Raw genomic sequence first — 16348 nt, 5'->3', positions numbered from 1 at the left:
ATCCATGTTGGTGTTACACCACAAGTAACCAGATCAACCATCCATGAGGGTGTTACACCACAAGAAACCAGATCAACCATCCATGAGGGTGTTACACCACAAGAAACCAGATCAACCATCCATATCACGGGTGTTACACCACAAGAAACCAGATCAACCATCCATGTTGTTACACCACAAGAAACCAGATCAACCATCCATGTTGGTGTTACACCACAAGTAACCAGATCAACCATCCATATCTCGGGTGTTACACCACAAGTAACCAGATCAACCATCCATGTTGTTGTTACACCACAAGAAACCAGATCAACCATCCATGTTGTTGTTACACCACAAGAAACCAGATCAACCATCCATGTTGGTGTTACACCACAAGTAACCAGATCAACCATCCATATCACGGGTGTTACACCACAAGTAACCAGATCAACCATCCATGAGGGTGTTGCACCACAAGAAACCAGATCAACCATCCATGTTGGTGTTACACCACAAGAAACCAGATCAACCATCCATGTTGGTGTTACACCACAAGTAACCAGATCAACCATCCATGAGGGTGTTACACCACAAGAAACCAGATCTACCATCCATGTTGGTGTTACACCACAAGTACCCAGATCAACCATCCATGTTGGTGTTACACCACAAGTAACCAGATCAACCATCCATGTTGGTGTTACACCACAAGTAACGAGATCAACCATCCATGTTGGTGTTACACCACAAGTACCATGATCAACCATCCATGTTGGTGTTACACCACAAGAAACCAGATCAACCATCCATGTTGGTGTTACACCACAAGGAACCAGATCAACCATCCATGTTGGTGTTACACCACAAGTACCCAGATCAACCATCCATGTTGGTGTTACACCACAAGTAACCAGATCTACCATTCATGTTGGTGTTACACCACAAGTAACCAGATCAACCATCCATGTTGGTGTTACACCACAAGAAACCAGATCAACCATCCATGTTGGTGTTACACCATAAGTAACCAGATCTACCATTCATGTTGGTGTTACACCACAAGAAACCAGATCAACCATCCATGTTGGTGTTACACCACAAGTAACCAGATCAACCATCCATGTTGGTGTTACACCACAAGAAACCAGATCAACCATCCATGTTGGTGTTACACCACAAGTAACCAGATCTACCATTCATGTTGGTGTTACACCACAAGTAACCAGATCAACCATCCATGTTGGTGTTACACCACAAGAAACCAGATCAACCATCCATGTTGGTGTTACACCATAAGTAACCAGTTCAGCCATCCATGTTGGTGTTACACCACAAGTAACCAGTTCAACCATCCATGTTGGTGTTACACCACAAGTAACCAGATCAACCATCCATGAGGGTGTTACACCACAAGAAACCAGATCTACCATCCATGTTGGTGTTACACCACAAGTACCCAGATCAACCATCCATGTTGGTGTTACACCACAAGTAACCAGATCAACCATCCATGTTGGTGTTACACCACAAGTAACGAGATCAACCATCCATGTTGGTGTTACACCACAAGTACCATGATCAACCATCCATGTTGGTGTTACACCACAAGAAACCAGATCAACCATCCATGTTGGTGTTACACCACAAGGAACCAGATCAACCATCCATGTTGGTGTTACACCACAAGTACCCAGATCAACCATCCATGTTGGTGTTACACCACAAGTAAACAGATCAACCATCCCTGTTGGTGTTACACCACAAGTAACCAGATCTACCATTCATGTTGGTGTTACACCACAAGTAACCAGATCAACCATCCATGTTGGTGTTACACCACAAGAATCCAGATCAACCATCCATGTTGGTGTTACACCACAAGGAACCAGATCAACCATCCATGTTGGTGTTACACCACAAGTACCCAGATCAACCATCCATGTTGGTGTTACACCACAAGTAACCAGATCAACCATCCATGTTGATGTTACACCACAAGTAACCAGTTCAACCATCCATGTTGGTGTTACACCACAAGTAACCAGATCAACCATCCATGTTGGTGTTACACCACAAGTAACCAGATCAACCATCCCTGTTGGTGTTACACCACAAGTAACTACATCAACCATCCACAAGAAACCAGTTCAACCATCCTTGTTGGGGTTTTACCACCAGAAACTTGATCAACCATACATGTTTGTGACAATGAACCAAAAACAAGTCATCCTTGTACTGTGTTACTGAAACTATGCCACCTGATGACTGGCACATGTCTGTTTGTCGTTTAACGCCGTACTAGCAATATATGACGGCTGTGTCTGAGTGGGGTATCCATGTTAAATGGCGGCATGGTATTTAAATGGGCTAGGCAAGCAGTATAAACCAGCATTTATCTGGACAAGTACAAGCAGAGACGCACGCACGCACGCACGCACGCACGCAGGCGCCCCTTTCCACCTCACCTAAGTCTAACGACAAGGAAAAGCATTTGTAATTGCTAACCGATCCCTCTGACACTATCCAAGCGAAAAAATAAACCAAAAAACTATTATTAGCCACTCATATTGAGTTATGTGACCACAAAACGGTAATGAAAGATCTTTATTTAAACGATTCCATACACAAACGCAGATTTCTAAACATAAATAATATGGTTGTTTGTTGTTTAACGCCGCACTCGGCAATATTCCAGCTATATGACCTCAGTATGTAAAACAATCAAGTCTGGACCAGACATTACAGTGATTGACATCATGAGCATCGATCCACGCAATTGGAATACTATGACATGCATCAACCAAGTCAGCGAACCTGACCACCCGATCCCGTATGTCGCCTCTTACGACAAGTATAGTCGCCTTTTATGGCAAGCATGGGTTGCTGAAGACCTATTCTACCCCGGATCTTCACGCGTCTGTCAGTACGGGTTAGAATTAAAAAACATTCGACGCCGGGCGTCTCCTACAGGACTATGGTGAGAACTGACCGCATACCTCTATCACTCCGTTGACTCTTTGCAATAGATAACGGGGAATGCTGGTAGGTGTCGCAACGTAGCTGGTGGATAGTGAAGATATGTCCAAACTTTGTCTGAATAATTCACGTTCAGTTTTAGCAGTCGGTGGCCTGAAGTGAGAGAGGGTGGTTGGCCCAACAAGTAGAGGGTTAAAAGGTAGATGGGCTGGGTTTTACATCCTACAAGGGTAGAATTTGTGAAGCATAGTAATTGTCCTTATGAAACACCTTTGAATTTAAACTCACGGATAAGAATTTCTATTATCTTTATTCGCACTGTCTGAAAAACACTTCTTGTCCCGTAAAGAGCAAACAAGCACTCAGATCATTTGCACACTATTTTTACAAAGGAAAGGCACACTGAGATCTCTATTGTCAAGGAGTCAGCGGGTGGGTGGAGTAGATGATTTCAATACCAGCACAGTACACTACAAGTGGCCTTTCAGCTACACCAGCACCAGCACCAGCACCAGCACCAACACCAGCACCAGCACCAGTACCGGCACCGGCACCGGCACCGGCACCAACACCAGCACCAGCACCAGCACCAACACCGGCACCGGCACCGGCACCAGCACCAACACCAGCACCAGCACCAGCACCAGCACCAGCACCAGCACCGGCACCAGCACCAGCACCAGCACCGGCACCGGCACCGGCACCGGCACCGGCACCAGCACCAGCACCAGCATCAGCACCAGCACCAGCACCAGCACCAGCACCAACACCGGCACCAGCACCAGCACTAGCACCAGCACCAACACCGGCACCAGCACCAACACCAGCACCAGCACCAACACCGGCACCAGCACCAGCACCAGCACCAACACCAGCACCAGTGCACCCGTTACTGTTTATCCTACGAATGAAATCAATAGTGAGTGAGTTTAGTTTTACGCCGCTTTTAGCAATATTCCAGCAATATCACGGTGGGGGGACACCAGAAATGGGCTTCACACATTGTACCCATGTTGGGAATCGAACCCGGGTCTTCGGCGTGACGAGCGAACGCTTTAACCTCTAGGCTACCCGACCGTCCCAATGAAATCAATTAGAAAGAGTACAACTGTCATCAGCATTTACTGCCTTTGCTTCCACTATTAACCTCTCATGCCCCACTCGTCCAAATTACAACAGTTCATTTATTCAACATCTTACCACCTACCTTCCCCATTAAACTTTTATTTTGGGGGCCTCTAGCTTATATGGTCCATTGAGGGTGCCAGGAGTGTGAAATCCAAACCACCGGAAGCGCTCATGAAATCGGCAGGATTTCAGCACGCACGCACGAAAGCACACACACAGACCGCTGCGCTGGATTCATGCTGGTTTAAGCACGTTGCCGCTACACGTTCATCTAAAGGGCCGATGAATGGCAAAAGGAAACGGTATGCGAAAGTCATATTTATGTATTTTGTTTGTAGGAAACATTAGCTTCACTACACGTGTTCCAAGAGTGAGTACATATAATTTATCGTAATGCTAGTACATTAAGAAATCAGCACATGCACCAGGAGTAAACAGCATGTTTAAATGTTGAATTTAGAGACTTCGACGGCAAAGGTAGACAACTGCTGTGTGTGGTCAATATTAACATGTATTGGACAATACCAACATGTTCTAAATAGGTGTAGGTTTTCTTAGAAAACAGGATGTAAAATTTAAAAGCAAGTTCTGTTTTCTCCTGAGTGTGATTGAATGATGTTAGAAGGAAGGACTATTTTACAGGCGGCCTTTGTTTCCGCACTTCTAGCAGGTGAGTACACAGGGAAACAGAATTATTCCAAACTGGTCAGTACAGAGTGCGGTCCGGTGAGTACGCTGCCTTTATCGAAGTAGGGGGAAAAGGTGCAGTTGTTTGCTGTCAGTAGTCATATTATGTAGGCCATCGGCCCATGTCACAACATTATAGCATGTGAACTTATTGCGTTATCGTTCCCGTGTTGGATCCAGAATGTTGAGTGAGTGAGTACGAGTGTAAGGGTAGTGTGTAACGGGTGTGTGTAAGGTGTGTGTGTCAGGGGTGAGTGTAAGGTGTGTGTGTCAGGGGTGAATGTAAGGGTTGTGTGTAACGGGGTGTGTGTGTGTAAGGTGTGTGTAACGGGTGTGTGTGTCAGGGGTGCTTATGTACTCTCGGAACACGTTTCATGAACAAATATTGAAAGCTCTCAACATCCCTTGGCTTATTCAACGACATTGCGTACTCGATGACCCCAGCAACCTTGTTGCTAGGCTGACGTCACATGGCATTGTTTCGCCGTAGGATCTTGCAACACAATTCCACAAATTACGTCATCGGGTATTCTACCATGACATTGATGAATGCTTGATTCTGATTGGTTAAAAAGAGGTTTCCTTTTTGCTACGGAAACCCCTTTCAAATATATTAAGCCTTTTCACACAAAAAACGTGCGTATGAATACATAGATAGCCTACATATCGATTCACAGAAAATGGCTGCCGATCGATCACCCCCATATGAACTGTAAAACATATCTATATTTCCTCTAATACACGCTGGGTCTCTAATACCAGACGGGTCTCTAATACACGCCGAGTCAAGGGCTCTTGCGAAATTAATAGACGGCGTATAGTGTCAAATAGGGGAAATACGGTAGTTTGATATCGGATATTTGGGGCGTTCTAGGCCGCAACCCTGACTGCTTCGATGATGACATTAAAAGATTTAACGAAGGCATATCTTTTGCATACAACTGTTAGAGAAATGTTCTATGGTGAACAGAATCGGAACAAGTTAAGCTATTTCCTCATTGTAACAACCGACAATGAAAGTAAATTCTACCATGACATTGATGAATGCTTGATTCTGATTGGTTAAAAAGAGGTTTCCTTTTTGCTACGGAAACCCCTTTCAAATATATTAAGCCTTTTCACACAAAAAACGTGCGTATGAATACATAGATAGCCTACATATCGATTCACAGAAAATGGCTGCCGATCGATCACCCCCATATGAACTGTAAAACATATCTATATTTCCTCTAATACACGCTGGGTCTCTAATACCAGACGGGTCTCTAATACACGCCGAGTCAAGGGCTCTTGCGAAATTAATAGACGGCGTATAGTGTCAAATAGAGGAAATACGGTAGTTTGATATCGGATATTTGGGGCGTTCTAGGCCGCAACCCTGACTGCTTCGATGATGACATTAAAAGATTTAACGAAGGCATATCTTTTACATACAACTGTTAGAGAAATGTTCTATGGTGAACAGAATCGGAACAAGTTAAGCTATTTCCTCATTGTAACAACCGACAATGAAAGTAAAATATAACACCATAAAAATTGTTTGAAAAAACAACATCACATCAGCAGGGATAGTTAGTCAACGTGTTAATGTTGAACAGCATATCACACTGTGCATCAGTACTGGGTTGTCTTCTGGTTTCCTGCAATTCTTTAACAGCACTGTTACTGTTAACAATTTCTTTGGCAGCCATAACAGAGTGTAGTGCAGATACAGTGACAACCGGGACACGTTAGGACGGTTCTCATTTCAGGGTGGGGAGGTATAATTAAAAGATTCACACATCAAAATAAGTGAAAGACTTTCAAAGAGTGATATCTAATAAATTTTGTTGAGAAAATAATAATTGATCATTTTTTTGATAACTTTTTCTGAAACCCACGAACAGGTAATTTCATTATTGAAATAACCGACAATGAAAGTGAAATATAACATAAGAAAATGTGTTTGAAGACATTTTATTCATGACAACATGGTGTTTACAAACCTTTTTCTGATCGATATCCATTACCATCTCCGTCAACCACCACCGTTAGAATTTGGCAGGAGGGGATTTGAAAGTGCATCAGAAAACACTCCCTTTCGAAAGTCCACGAAAACAATGTCCCAACTGAAGTGACAGCTTATCAAACTTGATGAAATCCATTTCAGAACACGCACAATTATGAAAATTATACACGACGTACTATTTCTGGACCAGAAATGTCTAAGTTCTGTCACTATTTGGCTTTGGATCCGTGAAATCTTGAAATTGACAGGTCACACCATGCAGATTCCTCGTTTCAAAATATCCGGCTCGTCTGCAGCCTAAACAGCGGCTGTTCAGTCATACTCAGTTCCATTGGTAATCATATGGATGTACCAGCAGGCTCGATCAATCCCAGTAAATCTACAGGTAAATGTTGAACCACATCATAGATCGGGGTTGTCATCTTGCTTCTTTTAACTAGATCAAGTCAATGTAAACACATGATTGTCAGCCATTAACAGGTGTGAGTAACCGTGATTTAGGTCAAGTTCTGCCACATCCAAGTTCGGGGTGGAGAGGCATTTACTTTGATGTTATTATTGTTTACTGGGGGCAATTGCTATCTAACTAATAACTCTTAGACATGTTAAATGTGTATTAGAATGTTATTTCATAAAGTTTGCTGTAGAAATATATTCGTTTAGCATTTTAAAACCTTTTTCTATTACCCGTCACCCCTACAATAGAAATGATGGCATGTTCGATTTCCAAGAAATGACCGCTCTCACAAATTTCCGAGAAACGACAGCCAGTCCACAGTGTTCAATAGTGTGCAACAGTTTGAAAGAAATTAAAACATCTCTCTTTGGATTAAGTTAGGAGTGTTATTTGTCAACTTCGTTTGAAAAACTATGTGTTTTGAACACTTATTTTGAACTACTCACGACTTTGGTGTTTTTTAATCTTGAACTTTAGTAATATTTGTTACATATATAACTACCTGTGACCACTTTTCGGAATGTTCTAAGATCACGGACCTGTGCACCTGTGTTATTACGCGTTGCAAGAGAGCGCCGTTTTCAAAGCGTTGTTGCCGTCATGGTAGAATGGAGATAAACCTACTGTGTTTTGAAATTTGATGTAGTCCCACTGTAGAATAGAAACCTCTTTATTATAATTTGGAACCTCGCGCTAAAGCGCTCGGTTAAAAATTATAATAAAGAGGTATCTATTCTACAGTGGGACTACATCAAATTTCAAAACACAGTAGGTTTATCTCCTAATTGTGACGCTAAAACCAATTTTATGAAACTCATGAATAGTTGTGGTATGTGACTCGCTTTCGCTCGTCAGATACCAGAACTATTCACTCGTTTCATAAAATTGGTATTACACGGGAGCTCGTTTAGTATTCTATATTTCCTTTTTGAAATTAGCTTTTTATTTCAGAAATCCCTGTTACAAATAGAGGCTCCTGCCCAAGGTAACAGGAGCCCCATGTAGTTGTTGTTGTTTGTTGTTTAACGCCGCACTCACCGATATTCCAGCTATATGACGGCTGCCTGTAAATAATCGAGTCTGGACCAGACAATCCAGTGATTGACACCGTAAGCGTCGATCCACGCAATTGGGACACGATGCCATGCATCAACCAAGTCAGCGAGCCTGACCACCCGATCCCGTTAGTTGCCTCTTACGACAAGCATGGGTTGCTGAAGACCTATTCTACCCCGGATCTTCACGGGTCTCGTTCGATAACAATTTAGCTTGATTGGGTTTGATAAACTTAATTGTTAACGCATGGGTGTGGGTGTGGGATGGGTGACTGGTGTAAGAAAGGATTTCTTTTCTTTCTTTCTTTTTTAAAGAAAAAGGGTCAAGGACAAAATATTCACTCTCTGTAGATGTGGATGCAACAGATGTAGGATTCACCGTACAAACAAAAGACAAAGAAGGTCAATTGAAATTTAAGCAAATAAATTAGTAAGTATGTCACTCACAAGGAGAATAGCTGAGCATCCATTTCTGATCAAACTTCACTTGTTGCAGAAATACCTGTTCTTCTCAACGCAATATCTGTCCTGAAGAACCCGTTTGAAATGTGTCACGCTTAGAGTGGTGTTAGAAACTTTGCATTTGTAAGTGTAAAATTTTGTCAGGTCAAAGGTTTCATTTGAAAGACAATTCTCTTTGAGGCCAAAAATAACAAGCTGAAGGCTAAGGTTTAGATTGCACACACGGGTACACTTCTCTTTTAAAAAGTCTGAAAATAACCGCCCCTGGTAGGGTAGGGTAGGGTAGGGTAGGGTAGGGTAGGATAGTGATGATGGGATGATGTGACGATGATGGGATGATGTGACGATGACGGGATGATATGATAGTACGGGATGATGAGGATTCCCGTGATGCTAGTATGAAACGCTTGTTCCGCCGAGCAGGGAACAGGTGTCCAGAAAGACACGTTTTGTTTCTCCCAAATGTCCAGCCAAATGTAGCTTAAACATTGCTGACTGCAGCATCAAACTGTTCACCCCACGGGTGCATTACACACAATTCGAAATGTGGTGTTCAATAACAGATAATTTTCATGGAAACAGTTGTCCAACTCAGAAGTAGCCTGAATATACCGTTATTCCCGTGTGTCCCCCAGCAGCCACAGCCTCCCCTGCCATGTACAGCGCTGCCCTAGGCACTGTCCCAAGCACCGTCCAGTACTTGTCGCCTACATGGGCCTTCACCCCCGTCACATACCGGTCTGGCCAGGACACCACCCGCAGGTAGGTAGCACTCCAGTTGATCAACCCAGAGGGATAGGTCAGTTTACTTATTGTCATATATCAGACCTGGTACTACACACTTCACCTCCTATACCAACATACCTTGTAAAACACACTTGACTTCTCATATCAGACCTTGTACAACACAGTTGACTTCTCATATCAGACCTTGTAAAATACAGTTGACTTTTCACATCAGACCTTGTAAAACACAGTTTACTTTTCATATCAGACCTTGTTAAATACTGTTTATTTTTCATATCAGACCTTGTAAAATACGGTTGACTTTTCATATCAGACCTTGTAAAATACGGTTGACTTTTCATATCAGAACTTGTAAAACACAGTTGACTTTTCACATCAGACCTTGTAAAACACGTGACTTTTCATATCAGACCTTGTAAAACACACTTAATTTTTCACATCGAACCTTGTGTCTGACCTGATACTATATACGTTATTTCTCATATCAGACCTTGTACCATATGACACTTTCTACACATTTTACAAATAATTATATAAAACCTGCAACAACACAGCTTGGTGTCGTATTATATAATAGACCGTCTCTGTGGTGTAATGGTGGAGCGTCGGCCCGGAGAGTCGGTAACCCCGGGGTTCGATTCCCGGCAGCGTCACACCGGGCACTCGGCATTAAGGGACTAAAACAAGGATTTGTCGGCTCGGATTCAGTATACCGCGTCCGAGTGGGGTCTTCATGTTATCTCAGTTGGCTAGCACTATAAAATTGGCACCAGTCCGGACTAGTACAAGCATCCACACACACCTGCATGCACGTCGCTGTATAGGTGCAATAATCTTGGACACGACGTTAAAATCCCATTTCTCCTCGCCTTTTATAATATAATACGTTGTGCTACAATATCAACTGATAGTGTAATTATTATACGTTGCAATACATGTATAATTAGTATTTAATTTTAGTAGATAAATTGATAGATAGGTTAATTATTATGCATACCACCTTTATTAATTGTCGGATTTATGAGAATGATATATATAAAAATGCATTTCAAAAAGTAGGTTCACCTTCTACCAAGTGACTACATCACTTCTATTTAGAAGCCACGCATGACACACACTATCCAAGTGGTTATAATGCATTGCAACCCGGACACTTCCGAGCTGAAGTCGTGTTTGATAGACAAGTATAAGACGTTAACCACATACTACCAATGTCAAAGGAAACCTTAAAATAGTGAGTACCTATAGTCTTACGCACCTTTCATCAACATTGCATCAATCATGACATCCCAAATAGGCTTCACACATTATGTCCATTTTGGGAATCGAACGCTTTCATCACTAGGCTCCACCTCCCCACCCCACCCCTTCCCAACACACACACACACCCGACACAGCACCACCACCACGGACCTCACGACGACCAACGCTCACAGTGTATACATGTACGTCTGCCAACACCCAAGTCAGTTTGACTTAAAGAAATTTATTTTGCAGATCCTTTGAAAAATCCTGGATCATTGACACAGGAAATCAACAACGCAGTGTCCTGGTGAGATTTGTCGAGTCAACAATAAATTGCCCGAATGACTTCATCAAAATATTTGATGGTAAGAATTGTCAACAATCCACAGATACAACGGAAAGTAGTATAAGATTAATTTGTGTGGTATGATTACTTTATGTTTTCATTGGCGTGATATGTTTTCGCATTTTGATTGTTGGGTAAAGAATTGTATTTTATATTTACACATAATGTAAGGCAAACAAAATATTTTTATTTCTTCTTTTGCTTTCTTCCTATATATTAAATAACTATCTATATATAAATTTATTCCTCTTTTAAATGACCATGACGAAACCATGGGTGTCTCCTTCACAGATAAGCTTTTTGGGAAATAGTGTCCAATACCTGGTCCATGCTCTCACGCCTTCACAGATTAGCTTGTGTGGAAATAGTGTCCAATACCTGATCCATACTCACACACTTTCACAGATAAGCTTTTGGGGAAATAGTGTCCAATACCTGGTCCATGCTCTCACGCCTTCACAGATTAGCTTGTGTGGAAATAGTGTCCAATACCTGATCCATACTCACACACTTTCACAGATAAGCTTTTGGGGAAATAGTGTCCAATACCTGGTCCATGCTCTCACACTTTCACAGATAAGCTTGTGTGGAAATAGTGTCCGATACCTGGTCCATGCTCTCACGCCTTCACATATTAGCTTGTGTGGAAATAGTGTCCAATACCTGCTCCATACTCACACGCTTTCACAGATAAGCTTTTGGGGAAACAGTGTCCAATACCTGGTCCATGCTCTCACGCCTTCACAGATTAGCTTGTGTGGAAATAGTGTCCAATACCTGGTCCATGCTCTCACGCCTTCACAGATTAGCTTGTGTGGAAATACTGTCCAATACCTGCTCTATGCTCTCTGGTTTCAGGAACTTCAACCAGCAGTTCTGTCCTGGGCAACTTGTGTGATAACGGTACCAAAACTTTCCAGAGTACTGGAGAAACAGTACGGATCTTGTTCCACTCAGAAGGTGCAGCTCCCGGAACTATCAAGTTCAAGTACAGAGCAGCAGTTCCTACTAGTAAGCTTCCTCTTCATTGCAGTGCTTGCAGTATGGTCATAATAAAAATAATATATACTAGTAATAAAAGGCTATTTGTTACCCCGGTCACTGGATCAATGTGCACTCAAGAATCATTCCCAGCTCCCTTGTCAGTATACAACCCAAGCTGCCTGTTAGGCGCTAGAAGGTTAACAGCCACATTTTGAACAAAGTCACTTGTCCAAGCATCTTCCTGAGGCAAGAGAGTTAACTGACAGTTAAACAGTCCAGTTTCCACCCTTGCCGAACTAGGCTGGTATTATGGAGTTACATATTGGCTGGACAAACGAGTCTGTGCATAGTCCAATCAAAATCTCGCAACGAAATCGAAATCAGGTTCGTAAACTGTCGTGCAGATTTCGGTCGATTGCAGGATTTGCAAAGCATGTGCACCGTCAACTCGTTGTCAACAGACTTCCAAACCGTTTCATGTTTTTAATCAAGGTGCTCGCGTGATTTGATGCACTTCGCGTTGTAAGACCCGTTTTATCACAATGTAGATCTTGATTATCGATCCTATCGTCCTGACTGGGCGCCGCCATTTTGTTTGAAACAAATGCAAGTGATGGAATCGGATTGGTCCATAGGAGAGGCTCAGAAGGGACATAACTCATAATAACCACTGGTGGCGCTACGATCGAGCCCAGGAATTCCAGCCTAGTTCGGCAAGGGTGGAAACTGGACTTTTGAAGTCAGTTAACTCTCTTGCCTCGGGAAGATGGCCGAGTACTTCCGGAAAAGGGCGATGGAGAAGCATTCGCGGTTAAACCTCGATCTAGTTTTGTTTTTTCCACATTCTGCTAACCATGGTTTATTGTGCCAGCCGGTAAACATCAAAGATGAGAAGTGATATGTTTGGTTGAGTAACCTGATAAAAACTCGGGGGTATTATAGAAGCCCACCAACCTATATTTGTCGCGACATTGCATGCCATCGCATCCAAATTGGATTGATGCTGTTGGCACCAGTCACTGGGTTGTTTGGTACATATCGCCACCATATGTAACGTTAACCAACAAACAAAACAATCGATAGGAAAGAACAACAATAATAACATAACTGATAATGTCATTTCAAAGTTGTAACGCATACGTTCTGTGTGGTGTATTCCAGGTACAAGCTCTGCAGTCAAGATCGGCCTGCTTGTCGGAGGGTCGTTTGGAGTCATCATCTGCTTTGCGTTCCTTGGTTTCTTCATCTTCTGCCTCTACAGAAAGCGGAAAGGGGAAAAAGATTTGATAAACACACCAATTATTTGTGATAGCTCCGCTTCAGGAGGCCGCGACAATGACGGCTATGAAGACGTGTTCTTGCATGCCGATATGACGGAGGAAAGTGGAGATAATCAAGTCAGATCAGGGCCAAGGGGAGGCAACTCTCGTCGTGGTGATCATGACACCGAACACATGGGCAGGCCTGTATTTAATAATAATGCATACCAAGCAGGTGAACGAAATGAAAAGGAAGATGAACTTCGTCATGGAGACAAACCTATACATATTCATGAAAATAATCAAAGGATGGAACGACACCTTGACCATGGTAACAGATCCCGCCCAGATCACCCTGACGCTGAACGCTCTGATGGGCCACAAGATGACCATGACATGCATCAAGCACGGGGACGCAAAACAAGGGGTGATTGGCCTGGTCGCGATGATCGTGGTACACGTGGCGGGCGCGGTGATCACGTTGTAGGACGTCATGGTGGTGCACGGGAGGCATACAGTGAAGGCAAACGTGACGTTACTGCCGGGAGCAACTCTTCCCGGATTTTTGCAGATGTCGAAATAAACGACATGGAGCCCGTGATACGAGGAGGGAAACTGATTCTCAGACAGAGCAGCATGGAAGGGGACATCATATAATGATTGCATAAAACATATATGAAAACTTATATATTACTGACCATTTATGAGGGCAATTTGTCGTGCTATATGGACCCAAGAAAGTCATACTTACCGAAGACACGTTCTGTCTCACATGACAACTACCCGTTTCCCTCTCTCTGTCTCACATGACAACTACCCGTTTCCCTCTCTCTGTCTCACATGACGACTACCCGTTTCCCTCTCTCTGTCCCACATGACAACTATATACGTTACCTTCTCCCTGTGTCACATGACAACTATACGTTACCTTCTCTCTGTGTCACATGACAACTATACGTTACCTTCTCTCTGTGTCACATGACAACTATACGTTACCTTCTCTCTGTGTCACATGACAACTACCCGTTTCCCTCTCTCTGTCTCACATGACAACTACCCGTTTCCCTCTCTCCGTCTCACATGACGACTACCCGTTTCCCTCTCTCTGTCCCACATGACAACTATATACGTTACCTTCTCCCTGTGTCACATGACAACTATGTTACCTCCTCTCTGTGTCACATGACAACTATACGTTACCTTCTCTCTGTGTCACATGACAACTATACGTTACCTTCTCTCTGTGTCACATGACAACTATACGTTACCTTCTCTCTGTGTCACATGACAACTATACGTTACCTTCTCTCTGTGTCACATGACAACTATACGTTACCTTCTCTCTGTGTCACATGACAACTACCCGTTTCCCTCTCTCTGTGTCACATGACAACTACCCGTTTCCCTCTCTCTGTCTCACATGACATCCCACACGGTACCCACCCTGCCTCACATGACAACCCACACGGTACCCACCCTGCCTCACATGACAACCCACACGGTACCCGAGCTGCCTCACATGACAACCCACACGGTAACCACCCTGCCTCACATGACAACCCACACGGCACCCACCCTGCCTCACATGACAACCCACACGGTACCCGAGCTGCCTCACATGACAACCCACACGGTAACCACCCTGCCTCACATGCCAACCCACACGGTACCCACCCTGCCTCACATGACAACCTACACGGTACCCGACCTGCCTCACATGACAACCCACACGGTACCCACCCTGCCTGACATGACAACGCACACGGTACCCGACCTGCCTCACATGACAACCCACACGGTACCCACCCTGCCTCACATGACAACCCACACGGCACCCACACCTATGCTACATTTTACGTTGTATATTTCTGATGTATTTTTATATTTTTGACCCCTTAGTACACTTAATTTCTTCCCAATACACAAATAATTATGTCTGGAAATGTGTATTCGCATTTCAGACGTGTTTCATTCTACATGTATATCACATACATCATACATAAATCATTTATATATTTTGTTGAAAAATATAACAGTAATTGTTCAGCAATGTATCAGACAATAAATTGATACAATACATGTGTTTATAAAATTCCTTATTGCCTAATAATACAATATGCTAAAGGATAATGTGAAATGTATCAGACATTGTTATAGCTTCTTGAATACCCTCAGACTTACATCTGGTTTCGATTGCCCTCGTGGGTACAGTGTATGAAGTGAAACCCGCGTTCGATTGCCCACATGGGTACACATTGAAGCGAGACCTGCGTTCGATTGCCAACATGGGTACACATTGAAGCGAGACCCGCGTTCGATTGCCCACATGAGTACACATTGAAGCGAGACCCGCGTTCGATTGCCCACATGGGTACACATTGAAGCGAGACCCGCGTTCGATTGCCCACATGGGTACAATGTGTGAAGCGAGACCCGCGTTCGATTGCCCACATGGGTACACATTGAAGTGAGACCCGCGTTCGATTGCCCACATGGGTACACATTGAAGCGAGACCTGCGTTCGATTGCCCTCGTGGGTACAATGTGTGAAGCGAGACCTGCGCTTGATTGCCCTCGTTGGTACAATGTGTGAAGCGAGACCCGCGTTCGATTGCCCACGTGGGTACAATGTGTGAAGCGAGACCTGCATTTGACATGCCGAGATCAGAGGAGGTGAAATGGTGTTTCACATGGCTTTCAAGATTGTTGCACTTATATAGCAACGTGTGTGTGCGTGCGTGCGTGCGTGCGTGCGTGCGTGCGTGATGAATACCCCACTGAGACAAAGTATTATGACTCCGAGCCAACCTGTCCTTGTTTTATCCCCTTAATGCCGAGCGCCAGGCAGGGTAACAACAAGTTCCATCTTTTAACGTCTGTGGGTATGACGCGGCAAGGGGATCGAACCACGCCCTTCACAGACGCTCTATCCGTTAGAGACGTTATGGTCTAGAAACGTAATGAAGACATCGTGTGTCTTAAACCAAACGTTCTATTGTCACTCAATTTCAT

General features: G+C 43.6%; 1 protein-coding gene across 2 annotated transcripts; it reads left to right on the top strand.

Moving 5' to 3' along the window:
* Positions 1-4598: 4598 nt before the first annotated feature.
* Positions 4599-15415, top strand: LOC125383232. Of its 2 annotated transcripts, none has more exons than XM_048401524.1 (5): positions 4599-4756; positions 9394-9517; positions 11000-11112; positions 11952-12104; positions 13239-15415. In XM_048401524.1, exons 1-5 carry the CDS (start codon positions 4699-4701, stop codon positions 13991-13993), a joined length of 1203 nt encoding a protein of 400 aa, XP_048257481.1. In that variant the 5' UTR covers positions 4599-4698; the 3' UTR covers positions 13994-15415. The 2 variants fall into 2 exon arrangements, with proteins under 2 accessions (XP_048257481.1, XP_048257479.1); XM_048401522.1 differs by having other exon boundaries at positions 9391-9517.
* The last annotated feature ends 933 nt before the right edge of the window (positions 15416-16348 follow it).

Source organism: Haliotis rufescens, unplaced genomic scaffold (assembly GCF_023055435.1).
Source record: "Haliotis rufescens isolate VD_foot unplaced genomic scaffold, xgHalRufe1.0.p SCAF_1, whole genome shotgun sequence".
Taxonomy (NCBI): Eukaryota; Metazoa; Mollusca; class Gastropoda; order Lepetellida; family Haliotidae; genus Haliotis; species Haliotis rufescens.
The sequence above is the reverse complement of the archived record's forward strand: the minus strand, read 5'-3'. Positions and strand labels throughout refer to the sequence as shown.